Source organism: Protopterus annectens, chromosome 4.part1, assembly GCF_019279795.1.
Source record: "Protopterus annectens isolate FY-2018-M chromosome 4.part1, PAN1.0, whole genome shotgun sequence".
Taxonomy (NCBI): domain Eukaryota; kingdom Metazoa; phylum Chordata; order Ceratodontiformes; family Protopteridae; genus Protopterus; species Protopterus annectens.
In genome coordinates this window covers 599033210-599058209 of record NC_056734.1, presented here as the reverse complement: position 1 = coordinate 599058209, position 25000 = coordinate 599033210, and the positions used below count along the sequence as shown (strand labels likewise).

The 25000-nt window shown below is 39.3% G+C and overlaps 1 protein-coding gene across 1 annotated transcript in view; it reads right to left on the bottom strand.

Moving 5' to 3' along the window:
• Positions 1-25000, bottom strand: part of CHRD (chordin) — a 130761-nt gene that overhangs the window by 90963 nt on the left and 14798 nt on the right. The window contains exon 2 of the mRNA XM_044070405.1: positions 20145-20248. Coding sequence (XP_043926340.1) covers positions 20145-20248 — 104 coding nt within the window. The remainder of the gene's footprint in view (positions 1-20144; positions 20249-25000) is intronic.

The following is a 25000-nucleotide window of genomic DNA, read 5'->3' as shown; positions in this document are numbered from 1 at the left end:
GCTACTGGCACTAGAAACATGCCTTATAACCAGGTGACTAGAATAACATGGAGCACTGTTAAGAGTCTGACATGCTGAACACCCCATGTAACACTGTCTTCTACCACCACTGAGTGCATTACTTTTCCCTGAAATATGACAAAAGTATATTAAAAGTTCACCTAAAGATGATCCAAGGAGAGAACCAGTGCTCCCATGTATTTCATTAGCAGTCTGGGACATCACAGCTTTGTTTTCAAGTGCCACATTGATATTTTTTGTACAGTAGGTTTAGGTGACAGATGAGGCCCTTTAAGGTCATCTAAACTCATGAATATAGTGTTCTGCATACATACAAATACAGGAAATTTGTCTTTTCTAGTATGGTAGAACAGAGAGCATAATATAACAAGCATATATTTGAAGGCAATTTTCAGCTTCCGTAGTCAAGAAATCTGCATTTTTTTTTCATTTTTTTAACTGTTGTGAGTAAATGTTCCTTTTGAAAGCTGTCATAGCTTTCAGTACTAAGTTTAACACTCAGCATACATACTACAGGAACAGGTCAGAGGTAGTGATGAAGATGTCACAGGAGGGTGATCATACATACATGCAAATGCATTACATTTATTTTGTAAAAAAAAAACATTTTGAAATCCTATGTGTGCGATAAACAGTTTTCCAGTATTCATTCCTCCTGAATGTTTACCAAAGATTCATATCTGTTTCTGTGGATTGTTAACAGAGCTTTGTTAATCCTTATTCTATGTTTTAAACAAGGGTATTCTCTCATTCATCCTTCTTAGAGTGGAAAAATCAAGTGAATAAGTGGGCAAGATGAGAGAACTGCAGCCAGTATGCAGGAAGACAGGACAGATGTCCATTGTACAGGACAATGACTATGACTAGTAGGTAACAGAGGCTGTGGCCAGTTGGCATGGCAGATGTTACAAAAGCATTCAATGCTTTCCAGGAAAGTTTGCAGCATTTAATGGGTGCCTGTCTGCTTGAAGCATCTGGTTCTGATTTTTGAATGCTGAGCAATAAGAAAGAGGGAGGATCGGCTTTTCTAAGGCAACAAGTATATTTTTTTTCTGTGGTAAACAATTTCCCTAGCTCATTCCACAAATGTCACCTAAATGTGGAGAATTGAAAAGAAAGAGACGAGCTTGCTTTTTGGGTGGTACAACTTGGAAAATGGGGGGATGGTTAGGGTGCTGTCTGTAAAATCCACAACAGTGTTTAAAGCTTTATGGTGCCCATGGCAACATCAATTTAAGAAGCCTTTTGAAAGTTAGTTCCACATGTGTATTTGTTATCTGACAGCTACTAATCACTTGCTAATTAGAAGACAAAGGCAAAGGATCATTGACCTCCGGCCAGTGTGTGTGTGGCAATTTAAGACCTGAAAAACTCTCATTGCCCTAAGATTGGCTTAGCAGCATGACTTGATGACTTGCAAAGTAGCTGTGATAAGAAATCACTCTTTTCCTCTGACATAATAATACCACACAGAGAAATACAGAAAGAGAAAAGGGAGGTGGGGGCAGGGTAGACAGACATTGAGAGATTTACAAATTACTTCACTATTTACTACCGTATTTTTCCATTTTTAAGCACCACCCAACACACACACACACACACACACACACACACACACACACACACACACACACACACACACACACACACACACAAACTCACGCACGTGCACACACACACGCGCACACACATGTGCATAACAAAAAAACAGGGAAAGCAGATAAATGTCAGAGCAAGTCAGCAAAAGTCTTGAAAGCAGTAACAGACTTAGCTCTAAACCTTCCATCTCCAAAATGAGGAACACTAGCCCTCACAATGTGAAACAAATGGGCAAAATGTGGAACACATACTAATGGCTCACTAACAACTTCAACTAGGAAGACCATAGGATGGTTAAAATATGCTGGTTTTACTTATAAAGAAGATCTTTTAATGAATTCATATGATTCATTTCTATTTACCATGGATTTCACTTAAAAAAAATCCTAACACTGAATGTGTGATAGGGTCTTTCAATGTGGAACTTTGAGGAACATGAACTTTTTAAGACCGCAAATGAGGTACGTTCCTCGTAATGAGGCACACTTGAGAGGTATGGATGAATGAAGTAAAAAGGAAAAACAAAAAAAGACACAAAAAGAGAACAACTCTAGTATGTTTGAAACCATCTTAGTGTAAACTGCTGAATAAATGTGGGTTTGTGTGAAAATATAACTGCTGATACATGTGTTTCATATGCCAAGCATTCCATAAAATCTTCACAGGACCTGGACTGTAATTTCCCTGGTATTACTGGCCATGACTAGAGCAATACCTGTTTGCCTCTCCAGTCTTCACACATCACACACCTCCTTTCAGGTATAGTTAAGTACCTACTGTACCTCTGTATCATCTTCATTATTTTGACTGCAGGTCACAAAATTTTAATTATTTAAACACTAAACAGAAAGACAGGCATGTTGAGTCTCTTCTGATTACTAGGTGTGTGTGTGTGTGTGTGTGTGTGTGTGTGTGTGTGTGTGTGTGTGTGTGTGTGTGTGTGTGTGTGCTTGTGTGCATGTGCATTTGCATGTGTATATGTGTGCAAGTGCATGTGTGTGTGTGTGTGTGTGTGTGTGTGTGTGTGTGTGTGTGTGTGTGTGAGTGTGTGGTGCCTGTGAGTGCGTGTGTGTGTGTGTGTGTGTGTGTGTGTGTGTGTGTGTGTGTGTGTGTGTGTGTGTGTGTGTGTGTGCATTTGAATGTGTATATGTGTGCATGCGCATGTGTGTGTGTGTGTGTGTGTGTGTGTGTGTGTGTGTTGGGAAGCCCTACACAAAACAGATCTAACTGGTGACCTATGGTCAGTTAACAAACTGGGCATTGGAGGAGCTGATTATGGAAGATGGGATTGAGTGGATTATGCAAATCTCACTCCTGGTGAGAATAATACATAAATCTTGTGATTCTTTGTATATGACAGTCTTGGAGTTGGATTAAAGAGAAAGGAAAACAATTTGTGATTAAAAAATGTTTGTTTTGTGGAAGAAGTTCTCTTGTTAAGGTAAATCTGAATGGTAAGCCTGAAACAGTTAAGTTCAAGCTCAGAATGGTAGCTGCACTGTCTCTCTCTCTCAAGATGAGATGTTGCAAATCTACACCTGAATAACTAAGTTTAAGACTTGTTTTCAGTTGTGTAGTTACAATAAGTGAACTACCTAAATAATCTGTTTTCTAAAGACAGCATATACTAAGATGTACTTACTGCCTGCCCATATTGTAGCAAGACGCAAAGGTAAGTTGGGGCAAAGCACGTAGGACAGGGAATGTTAGAGCAGTGTGATCAGCACATACTGATCTGTCTTAAGTGCATTACCAGATTTCAGAAATAAAAGCTAATATTGCATTTGTGACGAAAACTGAAGTGCGTTAGTGCTCTGTCTGTAGCATAGATTGTAATAGCTGCTTGTTACAGATGTAGCAAGCAGTTTGCTACAGTGTAATAGGACAAAAAAATCTCTTTTTTGAAGAATGCAGATCTGTAAGACTGGACCTGATTTTGCTCTAAAGGATGAGTGCCAGATTGTGAGCAGACACTTACTGATTTATTTATTTGTTTGCTCTTCAGCTCTTGAGGAGTGGACATAGATAGGGAAGAGTAGACTGGCTTCCAACTCAGATAAAAAGTGCCAGGTCAGAGATTAATACCTAAATTAGTTTTCTTTGCATTAGATACTCTTTAGGTTGGATAGAAAACGTGTAACGATTGGAGTTGTAATGCAAAGGAAAGGACAATATTTTGAGAAGAAAAAGCTTTTAAATATGTCTTGGTGCCAAATCAACAAGTATTACATGTCAGTTTATGAAAAGGGTGCATTTGTGCTGAATTTGGCATAAGTGGAAGACAATAATAATACTACTACTAATAATAATAATGATAATAGTTGTAATAATAATAATGGCACTTTTGAACATGAAGAGAATTTTTAAATAGATGACTATATCAGTCAAATTAATGTTTCTGATTCCAACATAAAAAACTGTACTGACAGAACCAAACTGCATTATACAGCAAATTATATTTCAAAAGATAGAAGTATTTTGGTGTTGCTAAATGTAATGGCTGTCAAAACAGACTGTTTCATAGTATGATATCATTAGCTAAACTACTGTAGCCATTGCTCTAATAAATTGTAGTATTTGAATCCAAAACTTTTAGTAAATGGAGTATGATTAACATTCTGTTACAGGAATCAGATTAAAGTAAAGGCCTTTTGAAAAATATGACCTAGATGTGTTGACTGAAAGAGCACGGCCAGTTTAGAGAAGCGCTAACAGATATACTGAGGCATTAATCTGTGTGTGGCAAATTCTGTCAAAACATACAAAAGTTATGTTTTTTTATCACTCATAGCAGAGTGAATAAAATTTAAGATGGATTTAGATACAGCTGCTACTGCTTTGCCAGCACTTTCTAAGTTAGGCTATGAGGCATACTTTTCACACATGCCATGGATAAGTCAGAGGCATACCTCTCAACTATACAGGTTTTCGTAGCATGTCCAGATTTTTGCCTTATATTTTTGGTCCGTTTTTCATAAAATTGTGGCTTTCTGGAAAATTAGTGGCAAATCATTAAAGACTGAAGTTAGAAAATAATGACAGACATTTGAGTTTTAGATTTCATACCTTTCAGAAGATTCATGCTAATGCAAAACCTGTTATTCTATCAACTTTCTAAGCATGTAAGAGCAATATTTAAAAATTCTCCCTATTTCTACTACTTTTTTCATGGCTTTCTCCAGATTTCTTACTCTAAGAGGTTGAGAGGTATGGTCAGAGTTTTTTTAAAGGCATAAACAGAGTAGTTTTTTTCAGTTTGAAAAGTACCTCTACTTAGGTAGTACAAAGCAAAAAAAAAAAAAAAATATATATATATATATAGAGAGAGAGAGAGAGAAAGATATGTGCATATGAACATGTTTATACAGTATCTATATCTGTGTAATATATATATATATATATATATATATATATATATATATATATATATATATATATAAAACATAGAATATAGTGATTGCAGACCTTTCTATGTCAGCATGTGGATAAGAAAAACATTGTTTAGCTAACAGCCTGTTAAGAAGCTGAAGGCATCAGATAAAAGGGGCAAAAACAGCAACCAAGTACTAGCTTACAGTAAACAAGTCTCTGCCAAAGTTATAAGAGCACTAAACTGCAGAGTGAACTGGATCCAGCTTCCCTGACAAGTTAGTGAATTCAGGCCAATACCTTATACACTCAGAGGTAAGTTAGAAAAATATAAAAGAAACTGCATAAGCTGGAGTTTGAGAAAGGTAGCACATGGAATGACCATAGCTGTAGACATTTCTAAGTTACTATAAACATAATGCAATGCATGGCCGAAGGAGAAGAGGAGGGCGAAGGCGTGCCTGAAGGCAGGAATAGAGGAGGAAGGTTAGGAGTGTAGCAGTGAGGGTAGGAACTTTGAATGTTGGCAGTATGACTGGTATAGGAAGAGAGCTAGCTGATATGATGGAGAGAAGGAAGGTTGATATACTGTGTGTGCAAGAGACCAGATGGAAGGGGAGTAAGGCCAGGTGTTTAGGAAACGGGTTCAAATTGTTTTATCATGGTGTGGATGGCAGGAGAAATGGGGTAGGGGTTATACTAAAGGAACAGTATGCCAAGAGTGTTTTAGACGTGAATAGAGTGTCTGACTGAGTGATGTTTATGAAGCTCGAAATTGATGGTGTAATGATGAATGTTGTTAGTGCATATGCTCCTCAAGTTGGGTGTGCGATGGAAGAGAAAGAGAAATTTTGGAGTGAGTTGGATGAAGTTGTGGTGAGTGTACACAAGGGTGAGAGACTAGTGATTGGAGCGGACTTTAATGGGCATGTTGGTGAAGTGAACAGAGGGGATGAGGAAGTGATGGGTAGGTATGGTGTTAAGGAGAGGAATGCAGAAGGTCAGATGATTGTGGATTTTGCGAAAAGGATGGACATGGCTGTGGTGAATACGTATTTTAAGAAGAGGGTGGAGCATAGGGTGACGTACAAGAGTGGAGGAAGATGCTCACAAGTTGATTATATACTATGTAGGAGGGCCAGTCTTAAGGAGATTGGAGACTGTAAAGTGGTGGCAGGGGAAAGTGTAGTTAAGCAGCATAGATTGGTGGTATGTAGAATGACGTTGGTGATCAAGAAGAGGAGGAGGAATGTGAAAGCTGTGCCAAGGATTAAATGGTGGAAGTTAAAAAAGGGTGATTGTGAAGTGGAGTTTAGGGAAGAGTTAAGACAGGCACTGGGAGGCAGTGGAGAGTTACCGAATAGCTGGGTAACTACAGCAGAACTAGTAAGGGTGACTGCTAGAAAGGTGCTTGGTGTGACATCTGGACAGAGGAAGGAGGACAAGGAGACCTGGTGGTGGAATGCAGAAGTACAGGAGAGTATACAGAGGAAGAGGCTGGCGAAGAAGAAGTGGGATTGTCAAAGAGATGAAGAAAGTAGACATGAGTATAAGGAGATGAGGCGCATGGCAAAGAGAGAGGTGGCGAAAGCTAAGGATAGGGCATATGGAGAGTTGTACGAGAGATTGGACACTAAAGAGGGAGAAAAGGACCTGTACCGATTAGCTAGACAGAGGGACAGAGCTGGGAAAGATGTGCAGCATGTAAGGGTGATAAAGGATAGTGAGAGAAAGGTACTCATAAGAGAGGAGAGTGTGTTGAGTAGATGGAAAGAGTATTTTGAGAGGCTGATGAATGAAGAGAATGAGAGAGAGAGAAGGTTGGATGATGTGGGGATAGTGAATCAGGAAGTGAAACAGATTAGCAAGGAGGAAGTAAGGGCAGCTATGAAGAGGATGAAGAATGGAAAGGCTGTTGGCCCAGATGACATACCAATGGAAGCATGGAGGTGCTTAGGAGAAATGGCAGTGGAATTTCTAACTAGATTGTTTAATGAAATTTTGGAAAGTCAGAGGATGCCTGAGGAGTGGAGAAAAAGTGTTTTGGTACCTATCTTTAAGAATAAGGGTGATGTGCAGAGCTGCAGTAACTACAGAGGGATAAAACTGATTAGTCACAGCTTGAAGTTATGGGAAAGAGTAGTGGAAGCAAGGTTAAGAAGGGAGGTGATGATTAGTGATCAGCAGTATGGTTTCATGCCAGGAAAGAGCACTACAGATGCAATGTTTGCTCTGAGACTGTTGATGGAGAAATACAGAGAAGGTCAGAAGGAGTTGCATTGTGTCTTTGTAGACTTGGAGAAAGCATATGACAGGGTGCCTAGAGAAGAGTTGTGGTATTGTATGAGGAAGTCGGGAGTGGCAGAGAAGTACGTAAGAGTGGTACAGGATATGTACGAGGGTAGTGTGACAGTGGTGAGGACTGCAGTGGGAGTGACAGATCCGTTTAAGGTGGAGGTGGGATTACATCAAGGATCAGCTCTGAGTCCTTTCTTATTTGCAGTGGTGATGGACAGGTTGACAGATGAGATCAGACAGGAGGCCCCGTGGACTATGATGTTTGCAGATGACATTGTGATCTGTAGTGAGAGTAGGAATCAGGTTGAAGAGACTCTGGAGAGGTGGAGATATGCTCTAGAGAGCAGAGGAATGAGGTCAGCAGGGCTAAGACAGAATATATGTGTGTAAATGAGAGGGAGGGTAGAGGAATGGTGAGGATGCAGGGAGTAGAGTTGGTAAAGGTGGACAAGTTTAAGTACTTGGGATCAACAGTTCAGAGTAATGGTGAATGTGGAAGAGAGGTGAAGAAGAGAGTACAGGCAGGGTGGAATGGGTGGAGAAGAGTGTCAGGAGTGATTTGTGACAGACGGGTATCCGTAAGAGTGAAAGGGAAGGTCTACAAGAGTGTAGTGAGACCAGCTATGTTATATGGGTTGGAGACAGTGGCATTGACAAAAAGGCAGGAGTCAGAGCTGGATGTGGCAGAGTTAAAGATGTTAAGATTTGCAATCGGTGTGACTAGGATGGATAGGATTAGGAATCGGTATATTAGAGGGTCAGCTCATGTTGGACAGTTTGGAGACAAAGCAAGAGAGACGAGATTGCGTTGGTTTGGACATGTGCTGAGGAGGGATGATGGGTATATTGGGAAAAAGATGCTAAGGATGGAGCTGCCAGGTAAGAGGAATAGAGGAAGGCCTAAGATAAGGTTTATGGACGTGGTGAGAGAGGACATGCAGGCGGTTGGTGTGACAGAGCAAGATGCAGAGGATAGGAAGAAATGGAAAGAGATGATCCGCTGTGGCGACCCCTAACGGGAAAAGCCGAAAGAGAATGATGATTTATGTCGCCTCACAGTTAGACGTTGCCCGTTCGATTCTCAGTTAGAGCGTCTTCTGTGTGGCGACATGCTTTGAAGGTTATGCATTAGGCCTGGCAAGCCAGCACGTAAAAATCTACTGCCAATCATTAGCGGACCGGAGTTCTGCTGTGGCGACCCCTAACCGGGAAAAAGCTGAAAGACACAAATATCAAGAGTGCTGTTCTAAAATAGATATTTGTACTCAAGGTCAGACTGGGAAAAATTTGATCTTTGGAGTTAAGCGTGTGATACTCAAGTACACAAGTCAGATGCTAAGACAAGTGTTGCCCAAGATCAGAAGGTCTTGATAACAGTCTACAGGACTGACCAATGGCAACTCAGAAAAGTTGTTTCAATGAGTGGGCCTTAGCAGAATCCAGTTTACTATGTAATATAGTACTGAAGATGTTATGTAAATTAGTTAAAATGTCTTTAATTAACTGACTGATTGCAACCTCTTACTAGAAAACTGAGTTTGTAGGAACCACCAACATAAGCGATGAATGCTGCCTCCCCACTTTTGGTGGAAATGCAAAGAAATGGATGTATCATAAATAAAAAAAAAAAAATGATAGATTACTTCAAAATTTTTTTCTGGGCACTTCTTATCTGATGTTCTCCATGTCGGTCAATCATCGAGCAAACTCATTTGTTCTCTTACCCAGAAATTTCACACAGACTCTGGGTGAAAGCTGCCTGGAGAGGGACATCATCCAGACAGACATGAAGGTGCTTTGGGGCCTCCCCATCTATGGTACTGCTTAAGCTAGTAGACAGGGAGGTGCGCACCTCCCCACCAAAACTAAATGCATCTGACTTACCCTATAGACCAGTGCTCAAAGAAGACCATTCCTTCTAAGTCTACCATGACTGAGGGCTTCATGTACCACCTGCTGAGTGAGTCTGGCTTATCCTCCAGATGGGGCCCCAAAAGGAGACATATCCTTCTAGCCTCAGTAGGCATTTGCTCCCTCCAAAAACTAGCCTGCATATGGCTGTCATAGGTGGAGCTAGAATTTCCCCCATCCTTCCACTAACCCCAGCCTAACCTCTCCAATCTCAGGCATGGGCAACATATGACTACAGGGATTCTATGCCCATCCCCAACATGTGTGATCTCCCCCAAACACACATGCCCACTGATGGCTACCATCACTGTCTTTGGATTCCAAGCCCACATTCTAACAGACATAGGCTTTCATGAAAACTACAACTTGCGCTGAAGCGTAGCCAGACTGGGAACCACCATCTCTTCCTAGTCATTCACCTACAAGGAATGGGACAGACAATTGTGGCACTCACCCCCAATCTTGTCACTCACTCCCAGTTCTGGCAGTCACTCCCAGTCCTGTCACTCACTCCCAATCCTGGCATTCACTCCCATTCCTGTCACTCACTCACCCCCCTTCGTGTCACTCACTCCCAATCCTGGCATTGACTCCCATTCCTGTCACTCACCCCCAACCCTGGAATTCACTCCCATTCCTGTCACTCACTTCCATTCTTCTAAGACCAGCTCCAACTAGAAGCCACGCTGCTAATTGAATTTGGGAGATCTAGATCCCTCACACTAACCAAGATGGCTGAATTGCTACAAATACTTAATGAGGGACATGGCTGACTATTTACACCCTCAAACAACACCTCTGACGAGAAAAAGAACAGACAATCAAATTCTCCCATAGAGGCTGCTGCCAAGACATACCCATTACAAGACAACCCAAAAGGGATTACAAGTCTAGCGGGATTCTTTAGAGATTAATTTTATAAAAGGTAAGTATGTGCTTATTTGAAAAAAGTACAAGTATTATATAGGGAAGAGAAAAAAAGTGCTGTCGCTAATATTACTCAGAAGCACTGCTAAGCAATGCACCTACGATAAATGTAATCTGAGTAAAATTAAAGTTGTACTAAATGCTTTAAAACAACAGTACCTTAGGCTCAAGGATATTGTCTCACAATCATATCAACTCTAGTTTGTATATACCATAGTAAGTAATGGATATATAACATTTGCAAGTTTCAATATAAGTATGTGTGGATGTGTTTGTGTGTGTGTGTGTGTGTGTGTGTGTGTGTGTGTGTGTGTGTGTGTGTGTGTGTGTGTGTGTGTGCACGCGCATGCATGCATGTGTGTGTTTGTGTGTGTAGGTGTGTGGCACGATATGTGCTAAAAACTAAAAGAGGATGAAGTGTCATACATATATGTTCAACCATACATGTTTGCATGTGTGTGCATGTGCACATTCACATGTTTGTTTATGTGCTCCAGACAGAATAAGCAGTGTTGTATTGCTATAATATGAAAGGGAAGGATGCACATACTGCAACTCTTACTTGACATATTATTTAAGTGATATAGAGTAATGCTACAATGAGATGCAAGCTTTATGCTCATAATACATACCCTTATAACCAAAATGGTGTAAGCTGCTGTTATTCTCTAAGCAACTGTCAAAAAGTAAGCAGGTTCTGAAGTGATAAAAATGTTTCATTGAACTGTAATACATGTAAACATAACATGGTTCTCCACAATAATCAGTTTGTCATCCATTCATCAGCAGTTGACTAATCCCTAGTTGGACATTAAGAAGGAAACTTTTATATTCTTGTATTCTTGGACTAGAATAGGCCTGCATGACTTTTACCACAGGAAAATTAATAGAATCATTCCTGAATTTAGACTAGCTGAAGTCCTATGATCAAATGGATTAAAGGTCAGAGCATCAGGTAATCACAGCAGGAAATTTATCCCAACCAAATATGGCAAGGTTCTTTGAATGGATGACAAAAAAATATATAAGCCTGGATGCAACCGTGCATATGATAGCATCTGATTTGGTGCCACAGAAAGGATTAGTACAGAAGTCAGGCAGGAGTCGGTGAGTTTCAAGGGTTGTAGACAAGACAAAAGACTTATTAAGTAAAAACCCAAAATTTAAGTGATAACCAGATCTATAATATAAAAGTTGGAGTCACCAGTTAGGTCACATAATGTTAAGTGTTAAAATTCTATGTTATGTTAATCTGTTGTCTTTAATATGTGCTTATATGACACTGCACAGGGATTAGAAAGAAAAAAAAAATACGTTTGACAGTAACACAAAGTTATGCAATAGACTGGATGCAACTGTAAATATGAAAAAAATAAAATGAAACTTGTCAAAATGGCTCTAGTGGGGTTAAGCATGGTAGTTTAGAGATATTGCCTAGACATGTAAAGTAGTGCATGTTAGATAAAAAATACACACACACACTTATATGTATATGCATATATAACTGTATGTGTGTGATTGTGTGTGTGTGTGTGTGTGTGTGTGTGTGTGTTTGTATGTGTGTGTATATAGATATAGATAGATATATAAATATATTTTCAGTGAAACACACATGCATCTATCTACCTATCTTATCTCTCTCACACACTTTATCTATCTATCTATCTATCTATCTATCTATCTATCTATCTATCTATCTAATCTATCTATCTTTCTCTCTCTTTCTCTCTCTCAAGGAAGGAGAACACACCTGGGTAAAATGACTACAGCAGCAAGGCTGGAGACAGTCAGTAACTGCACCAGATGACTAGCAAGAAGTAAAATTAATGAAAACTATTGGCATGGGAAAATAAGTGAGTATGACTTGTGGAATGCAAAGGAAGATACATTACTTGCAAAAACAGAGAAGTGTTTACCCTTTTTGAAGCATTTATTAAGATGGCAGACAGCAGTTACAATGGTGCGACATCTTCTCCAAGTCATATTAATGCAGAGTAAAATAATTTGGTAGATGTGCTCCCGAGGAAAGGAAGGACTGTAGTAAAATGAAAACATATTGCTCTATCACAAAATAGTTCATCAAGTCTAGAATGGTAATATATAGCTAATAACATCTTTCAGATTAATTAGTACAATATAAGATGTGTATATAAAAGACATGGGGGAAGAATCATGGTGATGTAATGGAGATTTTTTTTCACAGAAAAGGATGGGGGTACATAGCAGATTTACATAGTGTAGGAGAATCTAAGAAAGAGGCACAAGCAAATCCTCTTCCACAGGAAGTATGAATGCTGTGGAGCTGTGGAGCTGTGTAGGAAGTAATAAAATGCAAGTTTGCTTGCTGGTTTGTCACGAGGGTAGAGTGCTGAGTAACCTGGCTTAGTCCTAGTGTTCTGTACCTTTTTGTCATATCCTGTTTTACCTTTCCTAGGTTTTTACTTTACAGAGTGGAATGGAAAAACTATGTTACCTATGAATGTACATATTTTTAGGACTACTGATTTATGATTAAAAATCTGTTATTATTCATCAGTTCTGCTCCCAGGTGTCCCTGTAATTGCTACTTCTCCCATCATTTGCCTTGATATGAAGTTACCTGTGGTGACCCTCAGTTGGGCAGTGATGAATGAGACTAAAGCAAAAACACGATCCTTAGATTTTTCTGTGTTTACTCCCTCTGAGGCATTCAAGGACAAGAAGAAAGGCTTTATATATTTTACATACATGCAGAAAATTCTCTGGAGAGAAAATCTCCTTGGTAAATAATATATTGAGTTACTTCAGGGACTCTAGAATTTTCCATTCTTGGCCACAGGAAGTGCCAGCCAGTCACTCTCATCCATCTACCACGAGTTGCCAAGCAAGTTCGACATAAGAACTCAAGCCCATGTTAACAGACTTGTATAAAGGTTGATTGATATGGTGCATTCATTGCAGTCACTTTTACTACACATATTTGACAAGAAGACAGGGAGTTATCGGTGGTCAACCTACCGGAGAAAGGGGTCTGCACACTGAGCAAGTCATTCTTCTTTTTCTACTTCCTGTTTATAGGGGGAGCAGCACAATACTGTGTGTTTTGTTTTAATGAACTCTAGTCCAAGCAGAGCGCTGCAGTATGACACTTGGATGTTCAGTCATATGCTAGACCTTGGTGCCTAAGTCTTCCATTACTGATGATACATTCTTCAAAACCCTTTATCTAAAACCACCTGTCTAATGTCATCAATAGTAACAATACTTTTCATTCAGCATAAAAAATGGCAGAGTTGTGAGCATAATTCTAATGGAATTGATGGACATTTCTGCCTTTGTTTTCTCTTCCCTTTTCTACTTTGTATATTACTGTACACCATGAGCCTCCAAATACAAAGGGGAAATTCTGATCACAGTAGTTAAGTATTAAGTACCACAGAAGGCTATATAGTATTTAATGTACTCCAGCATTGGTCTGTCTTTGTAAAACTCCACAGGAAGTGGCATGGCCACTTCATTACTACCTTAGCAGTAAATGTGGTAGTTTAGACTGAGTAATGGTAGCAAAAGAGAGAGCACCCCAGGGGAACAGTCTTGGATAAGGCAAGAATAAAATAAACCACCCCAAAATGTGAACATTGCAAAGACATTATATTCAATATATAATATATATCTGAAGGAGTATGCTGGTCATTACTGTCACTGAATTAGATGTTCAGATGTTTTTTTTTCTTTGTTTTTTATATTAAGAATTCTACAAATGCCAAGAAAAGAGGCATTCTCTTTTTGAAATGACAAGCCAAAAAAAAAAAAAAAAGAAGGCTATTAATGTAAAACTTCATGCGAACACATTATTGTCTGGCTATTTGAATGTGCTCATGATTGAGGCTGGCCATTAAACATACAGAAGATAAGAACAATATAATTTACAAGAAACATTCAATTCACAGGAAAACAAACTAAATTTCAGGCTGGTGAGTCACTTACTTCTTGTTACAGAAACACAGTCCCAACATTTTTGAGCTTCATGAATAGGCCAGGTTTTATCAAATGGTGAGGCTAGCCTCCCTGGGGAGGTTGAAGTTTTTCTAGGGTAGTCCCTACAAATCTGGAATAGTTGCAACTTTAAATTCTTTACTGTTGTTACCATTCCTATGATTAAGTCAAACTAAATTCAAATTCTCATTTGAATAAATGTGTGGTTTAATTGCATATCAGAGGTAAGACAGTAATGTGCTGTCACATCCAGTTTGTTGGGTCACATATATTTGTATTTAGGGTGGTTGAATAGTTTGTTTCAGTACACTGTAAAAATATGACCATTCACGAGAAGTATTGCTTTACTTTTAACATATAGTGAAAAATTCTGTTTTTCCCTTAAACAAGGCCAAACATAACTTCCTGATGCCATGTGAAGTTCAAGGTACAGCAAAGGAGACTCACCGTGGTAATGTCTAATTGCACACACGTGCACACACACACACACACACACACACACACACACACACACACACACACACACACACACAAATGCATTGTTTTGAAGGGCAGCATCATTTTACCACTATCACAGGGGCTGCAAAATTTCTTATTTGTAATGGTGATGTACAGGTTGACAGACGAGATCAGACAGGAGTCCCCATGGACTATGATGTTTGCAGATGACATTGTGATCTGTAGTGAAAATAGGGGACAGGTGTAGGAGATCCTGGAGAGGTGGAGATATGCACTACAGATAAAAGGAATGAAGGTCAGCAGGACTAAGACAGAATATATGTGTGTGAATGAGAGGGAGGATAGAGGAATGGTGAGGATGCAGGGAGTAGAGGTGGTGAAGGTGGATGTGTTTAAATACTTGGGATCAATAGTTCAGAGTAATGGTGAGTGTGGAAGAGAGGTGAAGAAGAGAGTACAGGCAGGATGGAGTGGGTGGAGAAGAGTGTCAGGAGTGATTTGTGACAGACGAGTACCAGTAAGAGTGAAAGGGAAGGTCTACAAGAGGGTAGTGAGACCAGCTATGTTATATGGGTTGGAGACAGTGGCATTGACAAAAAGGCAGGAGTCAGAGCTTGACGTGGCAGAGTTAAAGATGTTAAGATTTGCACTAGGTGTGACAAGGATGAACAGGATTAGGAATGAGTATATTAGAGGGTCAGCCCAGGTTGGAAGGTTTGGAGACAAAGCCAGAGAGGCAAGATTACGTTGGTTTGGACATGTGCTGAGGAGTGATGCAGAGTATATTGGGAAAAAGATGCTAAGGATGAAGCTGCCAGGTAACAGGAAAAGAGGAAGGCCTAAGATAAGGTTTATGGATGTGGTGACAGAGGACATGCAGGTGGTTGGTGTGACAGAGCAAGATGCAGAGGACAGGAAGAAATGGAAACAGCTGATCTGCTGTGGCGACCTCTGACGGGAGCAGCCGAAAGAAGAAGAAGAAGACAGGGGCTGCAAAATCAAGTTTTAGCAGAATCTCAGTGGTTGTAAGAATTTTCTGCATGCTTCATTTCATGTACAAGCTGAGTTGGAACAATGGGCCCTTTTAGAAACAAAAGGGGCATTGCAATTATTGGAACCCCCAGCCCATAACTAAATGTCGCCACTAACTGAGAACAAACAAATCTTAATTTACTTCTTTTTGTGGTGTTCCTTCCTGCTGACCATTGTTTTCAGTGTGTGGGAACCCATCCTTTGTCTTTCCTTGTACTTATTACCTCTAGATGTGAAAGCTGGGTAACAGACCCCAGTGATGTCACAGTGCAGGGCTGGACTTTTAAAGTTAGTTATCCATTGTTTCTCCAATTTATCGCAGTTTGATGTGCAGGAAGCCCCTGCAGGAAGTGCCCATGGTCTCTCATTCTCATGCTCTACTGTACAGTTATCTATCTGCTATCTCTTATGATGTCTGTTTCCATGGCCCTCACTAGTTGCTACCCCATGATATAACATTTCTTACCTGTACCCCCACCCCCCAAGATTAGACCTGGCCCTTAATTGCAGAAATCTCCCTCTCCCCAGATGACCTCAAGTCCAGTCACTCGTATCATGGAAAACAGCACTGTATCTGACAAACAACTTATTTAAATGTGTTTTTTTACTGACTATGTGATTCAGGATATTTGGTAGTTCTTATATAAAGCAGGGTTTGTTAAAGATTACTTTTAGATCAGTATGTTTTTTAAATTCACTATCCATCTTGCTTCATAGTCTATAATGTTCACTTCTATTGGGAAAATGTATACTTCATAATATGCCTTTATCTCCTAAACGAACACCTCTATCTTTTAAAAAAAGGACCTCTTTCTTGCTGGTTCAACAGATGAATGGGTCTACATATACCTTTACATGTTGCAAACATCATTTATTAACTTTTGGACTTGACAGTTTATAATGCTTATCATACAGCTGATGAAACTAGGTATTCACATGTCTTGTTTCTGTCATATGCAATAGATCAAGTAACAAGAGTGATTTAATATAATCATTCGCTGGCTAGTAGCATACAATTTATTGTGAGAGTTTTATAACACACACAGAACCACAAGGCCAGCATCTTGACTTGCATCATGTACCTGTGCTCTATAAATGGGCTGAGTCTGAAAAGAGGTGCATATAGACTGCAGCACCATGAGTTACAATGATTTAAAGCAATACTCTGAATTACAGCTAAATCTGTTTGTAGAGCATATAGAGGATTGTACTGTATTTCTAAATTTTCAGCAACTCATTTTACTAAACGTTTACTGAAACTACATGAGTCCAGAAATCTGCCTTTTCCCATCTTCCCATCTTTACATTAATACCTGGCCCAATCGTAACCCCACAATCTCTTTATTTCCCATATTTTCTGCCTGAATAATTCAATATGACTTTGCCATTATTAAGTGTCTCTAAGTAAATTATTCTCTAAAATCTGTTTATACAAGTAAACTGAGTCCTGACAGCAGTAATGTTAAGCAGGTCACTTATTTCTTCTGTAGATGTTACGCATGTAATTACCCCTATTTTTATTCACTGTCTTTGCTCTATCACAGAATTCTTTTAAGTCATCAACCCCATTGCATGATTTTTGGAAGTGATGATCTGTCCTACTTTGGAAAATTTGACATCATCGACTTCCTACCTACTTCATCAGATTTCTGGAGCTCATCATCAGTATATATCCAGGCACCCGTCTCCCCTCCTTCAGTAGTTGAAGCCCTTAGAATCCCCCACTGGAAGGGTACACTCTATCACCAGCTACTTAGTTTGTCCCTGTGATAACATCTAGCCCATCATCATCATCCTACACCTTCTTAATTACTATTACTAAGGTGTTCATTCATCATCCTGCCAAAACACCTGCTATTCTCTTTTGGGTCTTATGGCAAAGTCATCCTCTGCTGAGTGACTCATACTCTATCTTTCACCCTTTGTTGAGTGATTCATATTCTATCTTTCTGGTCAATCTCTGTTAATCTATCTCAGCAAAGTGTATCCCTCTCCTGCTCTTGTCCTTTTCTGTCTTTTAAGGGTCCATCCTGGTCCATTTCATGTTTCCTCGCTCATATAATTAATACCATTCCCCTTTTGCATGGTTCAAACACAGATGCATATTCCTGACATTTCCCAAAGTGTATCTGGACTGGCCCAATGACATAAAAGCTTAAAGCCCTTATTGTGCTCCAGACAATCTGGTTTTGACTAGTGGCACTAGTGTGAGAAGGACCGAACAGTGGAAGGATGGGAATGAACTCCCCCCATAAGACAAGTATAGCCTAAGTTTATCCAACTAAGCCTTTTCCCTGCATTCCTAGATAAACAGCACATCAACATGCTCTAGCTCTCTATAACCCTGATTGTATGAATATGTAAATATGTATATATGTTTGTATGAAACAGCACATTAACATGCTATATCTCTGTATCCCTGATAGTATGAATATGTATGTATATTAAATCTCAAAAGTATATTTCTGCAGCTTGTAGTGTTCAAAATTGACTCTGTACCTTACCAACCATTTAACTGCATTTTTACATTACACTTGTTGCAGGTTTACTTTAATTTTCTTGTCCTTCCCCGGGTTGTATCTGCAAACAGGGTCTGTCTAAATGTGCTTTTTCCTGGTCCAGATTACCAATAAGAACACAAATTAATGCATCGGTAAATGCAAATATATGTGCAACAGACACTATAATGTTACAACTCGCAATGTAGTGCAGCTTTCGGTTACTGTACAGTTTTATGCTCTGAAATGCAAAGTTACATAAGGTAAGCATGTACATTTCCAGCAGCTGTGCAGAAAACAGTTGTGTCTTGGCCAAAAGTAAACATTCTAAAATGTATAATCTTATAATACTGCTTTAAGAAGTATTGCCCTGCATTATTGTCAGCATTACTAGCAGAACTACACAGGCTTCAACAATTCTTTAGCATTCCACTGCAATCACTGCAGCCTGTTTACTCTCATATGTTTGTACTGAAGACACTACAGTAAGACATAGGAAAAAACACAGCCCTAGGTTTTTTGGACTATGACAGGATCTGCTAGGATTATAGATTTATTTGGCAGCATGATTCACTTAAAAGACTTAATATTTCATAAATGATCTGATTCAATTTATTCGTAAGAGGAAAAAAGTACCATTACAGCTATCATAAACTGTACTTTCCAGAGACAGGGCTAAAATGAAAATTATACCATGATCCCCCCAAAACGTGCACGCTGATTGGCCAGCATGCCCGTTGTAAATCGAGTTATACTAATGGAAAAAGGTCCGGTCGCCCGGACTTTTTTCCATTAGTATAACTTCGTTTAAACACTGTCTCGCTATGTTAAATGGGTTTAACATAGCGAGACAGCTTTAAAATAAGCAACGGAGATCTCCGTTGCTTATTTTAAAGCTGTCTCGCTATGTTAAACCCATTTAACATAGCGAGGCAGTGTTAAAAGCAACGGAGAAAGCAAGATCTCCGTTGCTTTTTAGTGTCGCTATGTTAAATGAGTTTAACATAGCGAGACAGTTTAAAATAAGCAACGGAGATGTCCGTTGCTTATTTTAAAACTGTCTCGCTATGTTAAACTCATTTAACATAGCGAGACATAAAAGCAACGGAGATCTTGCTTTCTCCGCTGCTTTTGCCACAGCTCTGATGTACTGTGCAGGCGCGCAGTACATCAGAACTGCCGGATGCCAGACATCTGCGGAAGGGCAGTAAACAGGCATTATACTATGCCATTATTTAAGAAAAGTAACAGTTTCTTTTCTTAAATAATGTCATATAATAGCAATAACCCACTTCTGGGTGTGGGTAATGCTAAATTTACCACGGTTGGCTTTGTTTGGTCCTCGGCTCGCCTCGGGACCAAACCACGCCAACCGTGGGTAAATTTAGCATTACCCACACCCAGGCGTGGGTTATTGCTATAATAATACATGCATAACTAAATACATAAATAAATGCAACAATAACTAAATAAATAAATAAATAAGTAAATAAATAAATAAATAAATGAGTCACCATAATGAATTAATAGCCTGAAGTAAAATGTTATTTAAATGCATGCTACATGATAGTTTCCTATCTTGCTTTAGTAATCCCCACATTAGTGTCTTTTTTTCAACTCAGTGGAGTGTGGTTATTATGAGGGGTAAAAAATGCATGGGGTACCCATGATTTCTGTCATGCATGAATGTACTCTTGTCAGCGACATCATTTATCTTGCTAGGAGGTCCTCACAGCACATGTAATGTTTCTCTTGGTTTACTAATTAGCCCTAACAACCATTCATGACAGAGCTTCCCATTGGCCTTGTCACTCTTTCAGTCACAAATACGATAGAGTAGTGAGCCTGGTAACCAGTGAGCCTGGTAACCAGTGAGCCTGGTAACCAGCTCACTGACAACAATATTATGAAGTACCGTAAAACATATCAATGATATTTGCTCAGTGTCTGGAATGAAATGAAAAGCAGTGGGGAGAGGGTGCCAACCTGAGAGCAGCACTTCAGAAGCGAGAGAGAAAGAAAAATTAAGCACTAGAAACACTATTTTGTACATACCGATTCACAGTAGCACACAACGCAATGCATCACTCCAAAAGGTTCTCCAAGATCAGGGTGCCAAGTGTCTTCAAGTGCATAGAATTTACCCCCAAAAGAGCAGCCTGAAAAAGTAAAAAGGGCAAAGGTCAAAAATGTGATGCAATGCAATAATGAGTAGCAAGTACATCTAAGGCCTAAACAGTTTGAGCAGCTATTTATCAGTTAAAAGAGGCTCTGCCAACATCTTCAAATCAAGTTAAGTATATGGCAACAGACCTCCCTCACAGATCATTTACTGACATTCATTTTCATGATGAATTATGTTCAAAAGTTATGTACGCAGATTTATAAAGAAGAATATTAGATGCAATAGACATTTTTTGTATCAAGAGGCCCATTAAAACACATGCTCCTCTGTTATGTGATTGTACCAATCCATTTTGTAGTAACAGATTTGCTGAACTAGAAGAATAAAAATCATAATTAGTATCTTATTTCCACAGCTCTCAACCTTTCACGTCCAAAATGTAGAATATTAGCTCTTATAATGTGGAACAAATGGGAAAAATGTGGACACTTAGTAATAACTTCCAATAGAAAGTTCACAATGGTTAAATATATTATTTTATACTTATTAAACATTCACCATCTGACACCCTTTCAATGTGGAAGAGCGCAATACACATTTTAAGACTCAAGATGATGGAAATTCCATTAATCATGCAACATCTATGATACAATCCCCACTGAAAAACTTTCTGCATTTAAAGAAAAGAAACAAAATCACTGTCTACATCACAAATGTACTGTCTGGACCTTTAAATTTTATAAGCATTCAACTTTAGTCAAGTTGGTTACTTAGCTTGTAAGCAAAAATTCAAACCCATGTGCTTTCTGAACATTTATTATTTGGGAAAGGGGCAGCAGTTTAATGAAGAAGGACATACTACACTTATGTTTGCTGACAGTTGCCAGTTTCTCAGTAAATTGCTAAATGTATACAGAAGAAAATGAACAGCACACGCAGGCCTTGAGATCTGCAGCTGTACCATCTAAACTACATCAAACAGTTCCAGAGAGAAAAAGAAAACATCCAGCTTACTGACCTTCATGTCTTAAAAAAAAGCTAACAAACACTGCGTTTGGAACTCATTACTTTTTTATTCCAATATCTAGAGACAGTCAGAAATATGCCTCTCAGTGCAAGAAATCTGGACAAAGCCATAGATGATGAGGGGGACAAAGGCCCAAAAATAGGGGCAATATTCAAATATTGCTCTTAGTTCATAGAAGGTGATAGAATCACAGGTTTTGCATTAGCATGGATTTCCTGAAGAGCATGACATCTGAAACTCAAATGGCTGTCATTATTTTTTGACTTCACCAGTCAATGATTTGACAGAAACAAAAACCAAGAAGAGGAAACGCAGACCGAGACATGAGGCACAAATCTGGACATCCTGCGAAAATCCGGACAGCTGAGAGATCTGATGAGATATATGATTTCATGCAGCTGCACTCTGTGTAAAATGAGGAAATGGATCCCAAATGAAGTTACAGAGACTAAGATACCTTCAATTTTAAAAAGAGCTATCACTGTGAATTCCTTTGACTGCTTGTATTTAAAATAAAAGAATCTCTGCTACATCACAGCTCTCTGTATAATAAGGAAAACAGCACAATACAAGCACTTAACTCCTTTATTAGATATCTTATGTGATGTTCAACCACTGTCTTGCTACGTTATTTTCAGGCACAAGTGTTATCTTCATTTCTCTGTTTTGTAAAAGCATTTTGAGAGAACAAAAGCAAGCGAGTTTTTTTGTACAATCTCTAATCCCATGTAACTCAGGAGAAAGGCTATGAATTAAAAGGAAAGGTTTCTATGATGTTTTGACTTTTTGATCTTTCTTTGTATCTGCCTCTCTTTTTACCTCAGTGTCAGTAGAAAACACATTAGAAAAGTAGTCAGTATAAGACAGGTTACCATTTACCAGCATTGCAAAAAAAAAAAAAAAAAAGAAAAAACAGATCCCTATGACTATAGTCACCGGTTCTGTACTACAGGTTAAAATTTCTACAGCTTGTTTTATCAAACTGTTCCTGAAAAGGCATGAGTCCAGAAATCTGTCTTTTCCCTTATTTACATTAATGCCTGGTCCAATCATAACTTCACAATCTCTTTACCTCCCTATTTTCTGCCTAAATAATTTGATATGACTTTGTCATTAGTAAGTGTCTTTAAGTATATTATGTTCTGAAATCTGCCTAACCAGCTAAACTGAGTATACTTAATATAAGCACTCACTGTACAGTGTGATACTAGCAGTAGGACAGCTACACATCTTATAGCAGAAGGGGTAGATATGAAATAAAATCTACTATCGGCTAAACCCACCAACATAATCTCAAACATTGACTTAGAAGGAGGGACCATATCTGAATTTCTGCTTATATTAAAATCTGAAAAAGAGATGCTGCAGTTGTTAATTTAGAATGTAAACAGCTCTCTTTAATTCCACGGATGTACCAGTCTTTCTCATGTCTCTTCCCCCATGAACTGTTGCTCCTTTAAAATACACTAATTAATACTGATATATACATTAAATACCATGGAATCATTACTCTTCTAAACTTATACGTACAGAAACATTGGGCACAGAGTTTGATTTCTTCAGCTTTCATTTGCCTTCTCTGTGACTTTGAGCAAGTCACTTAACCAGACCTTGCTTTGTTGCAATCAGGAATTTGTGCTAGGCTGCTCAGTGGTCTCCTGAACTGCATGCCTAGTAACTACCTATGAACTTAAGAACCTATGAAAACTTATGTTTCGTTTACAGGTCTCACAACTTTTAATGTAGAAAACTATGATAGTAAATACGTGCACTAAAGAAGAAGGTCCTTTGCTCTTAAAATTCAGATATACAGCAAAGGGATCTGCACAATGTACTGTTGAACCAAACAATCCTCTGAGATTACTGTCATTTAGTTACTGTGCAACTGAAAGTACTGTATGCGATAGAGAGAAGGCACCTGTCAAGTTATGAAGGAAGAGATCCTAGGAACTCTACTTATAATTAATATGGCTAAAAGTGAATTGTAGGTATTCTGCTTATGTACAAACAAATCTGCATTACAGATGCAAAAAAAATTGGCACAACTGAATACAAAGGAGAAGCAGCCTTTCTAGTGATGTATTGGTGTGCCTTGTTTGCTGTAGCATAGACTAGATCCAGGCCAGCTGAATCTAGCTTTGTTTGTATAACTTGAGCACTAATCCAGGTCTTCTTAAAAGTATTCATTGTATTTATTACTGCTTGGTAGTAACCTGATTAAAGTGTAGCTATCATTCTAAGCCTTTTGGTTTAAGTACTTGGGCTTCAGACCAGTTGTTTTACATTAAGAAGGTCTGTGGTCTGCACTGTTGTGGCAGGACAGGTAGCTTACATGCTTCTGAGTTGGGAACTACTGATTGAAGGCTCAGTGTCTGTTATTCTAAAAGTGTATTAGTTCTGGTTTAAGTACTTGGGCTTCAGGCCAGTCATTTTACATTAAGAAGGTTTGTGGTCTGCCTGATGAATCTAGCTTTGTTTGTATAACTTGAGCACTAATCCAGGCTTTCTTTTTTGGAGAAAGTTCCCCTACTGAACACCCTGATATTGGGCGATTTCAATTACCCTACCGTTTACTGGGAAAACTACTCAAGTACAAACTCCCAGGTCCAGCGCTTCCTGGAATTTATCAACTCAAAAGCCCTGGATCAGCTGGTAAACTCCCCTACCAGAGGTGAAAACATATTGGACCTGGCTATCACCAACATGGGTGACAGGTGTTCCGCACCGGAGGTCAACCCATCACTGGTTAGATCATACCATAAAGTAATCACTCTGGATGTCCACACCACACCACCACCCCCAACCAAGAAAACCACAGTGAAAACTGTTCTGTAGCAAACTTCACCTTACTTAAGACAGAGGTGGTAAGTTTCACAGCCCCCATGCTAAAGGATAAAAGTGTCCAAGATGCAGGAACCTTTACAAATGTACTCTGTGAGCACTTACAAGGATGCATGGATTGTGCCATCCCTAGCAAAACCAAGACTCACTCCCCTAAGAGAAGGAAACCAGTCTGGTGGACCCCTGCCATAAACAGGCTATACAACAGAAGGAGGAAACTAGTTCAGAAAAAAAGCAAGTCCCAAGAAGGAAAGACATCCCTGATCAGTATCAGTAAGAAACTAAGGTCCCAAAATCATCCAAAGCTAACTTTGAAAGAAAAATAGCCAAGGATTCGAAAGATAACCACAAAACCTTCTTTAGCTATGTCAAGAATCTAAGTAGCAACTCGCAGATATGCTCTGAGCTAGTGCAAAATAGCACAAAATATACTGAACCTACTGATATTGCCAACATCCTGGCAGATAGATTCAGTGCAAACTTCACCCTCCTCTCACCCCCAAAAGGGCCCACAACAATACCGGAAATCACAGACACACAGGTGAAAACAGCCCTTTCAAAAGCCAAAAGCACAGCGTTAATGGGCCAGATGGTGTCCCAGGCTGCGTCTTGCATGAACTACAGAATGAACTAACCTCCCACCTAAACACACTGTTCAACCTCAGCCTCTTCACAGGATACATGCCCATAGAATGGTGCACAGCAACGGTTATTCCGCTGCACAAAGGAGGGGCCACAACTGACTCTGGTAACTATCGTCCCATAAGCCTGACTAGCCTGGTCTGCAGGACTATGGAGCGCATCATCATGGAACTCATTAACAATGACATTGGGAACCTCCAAACACTTGACCCGACCCAGTTCGGCTTTGTAAAGGGCAGATCATGCCTACTAAACCTGGTTGACTTCTTCGAGACA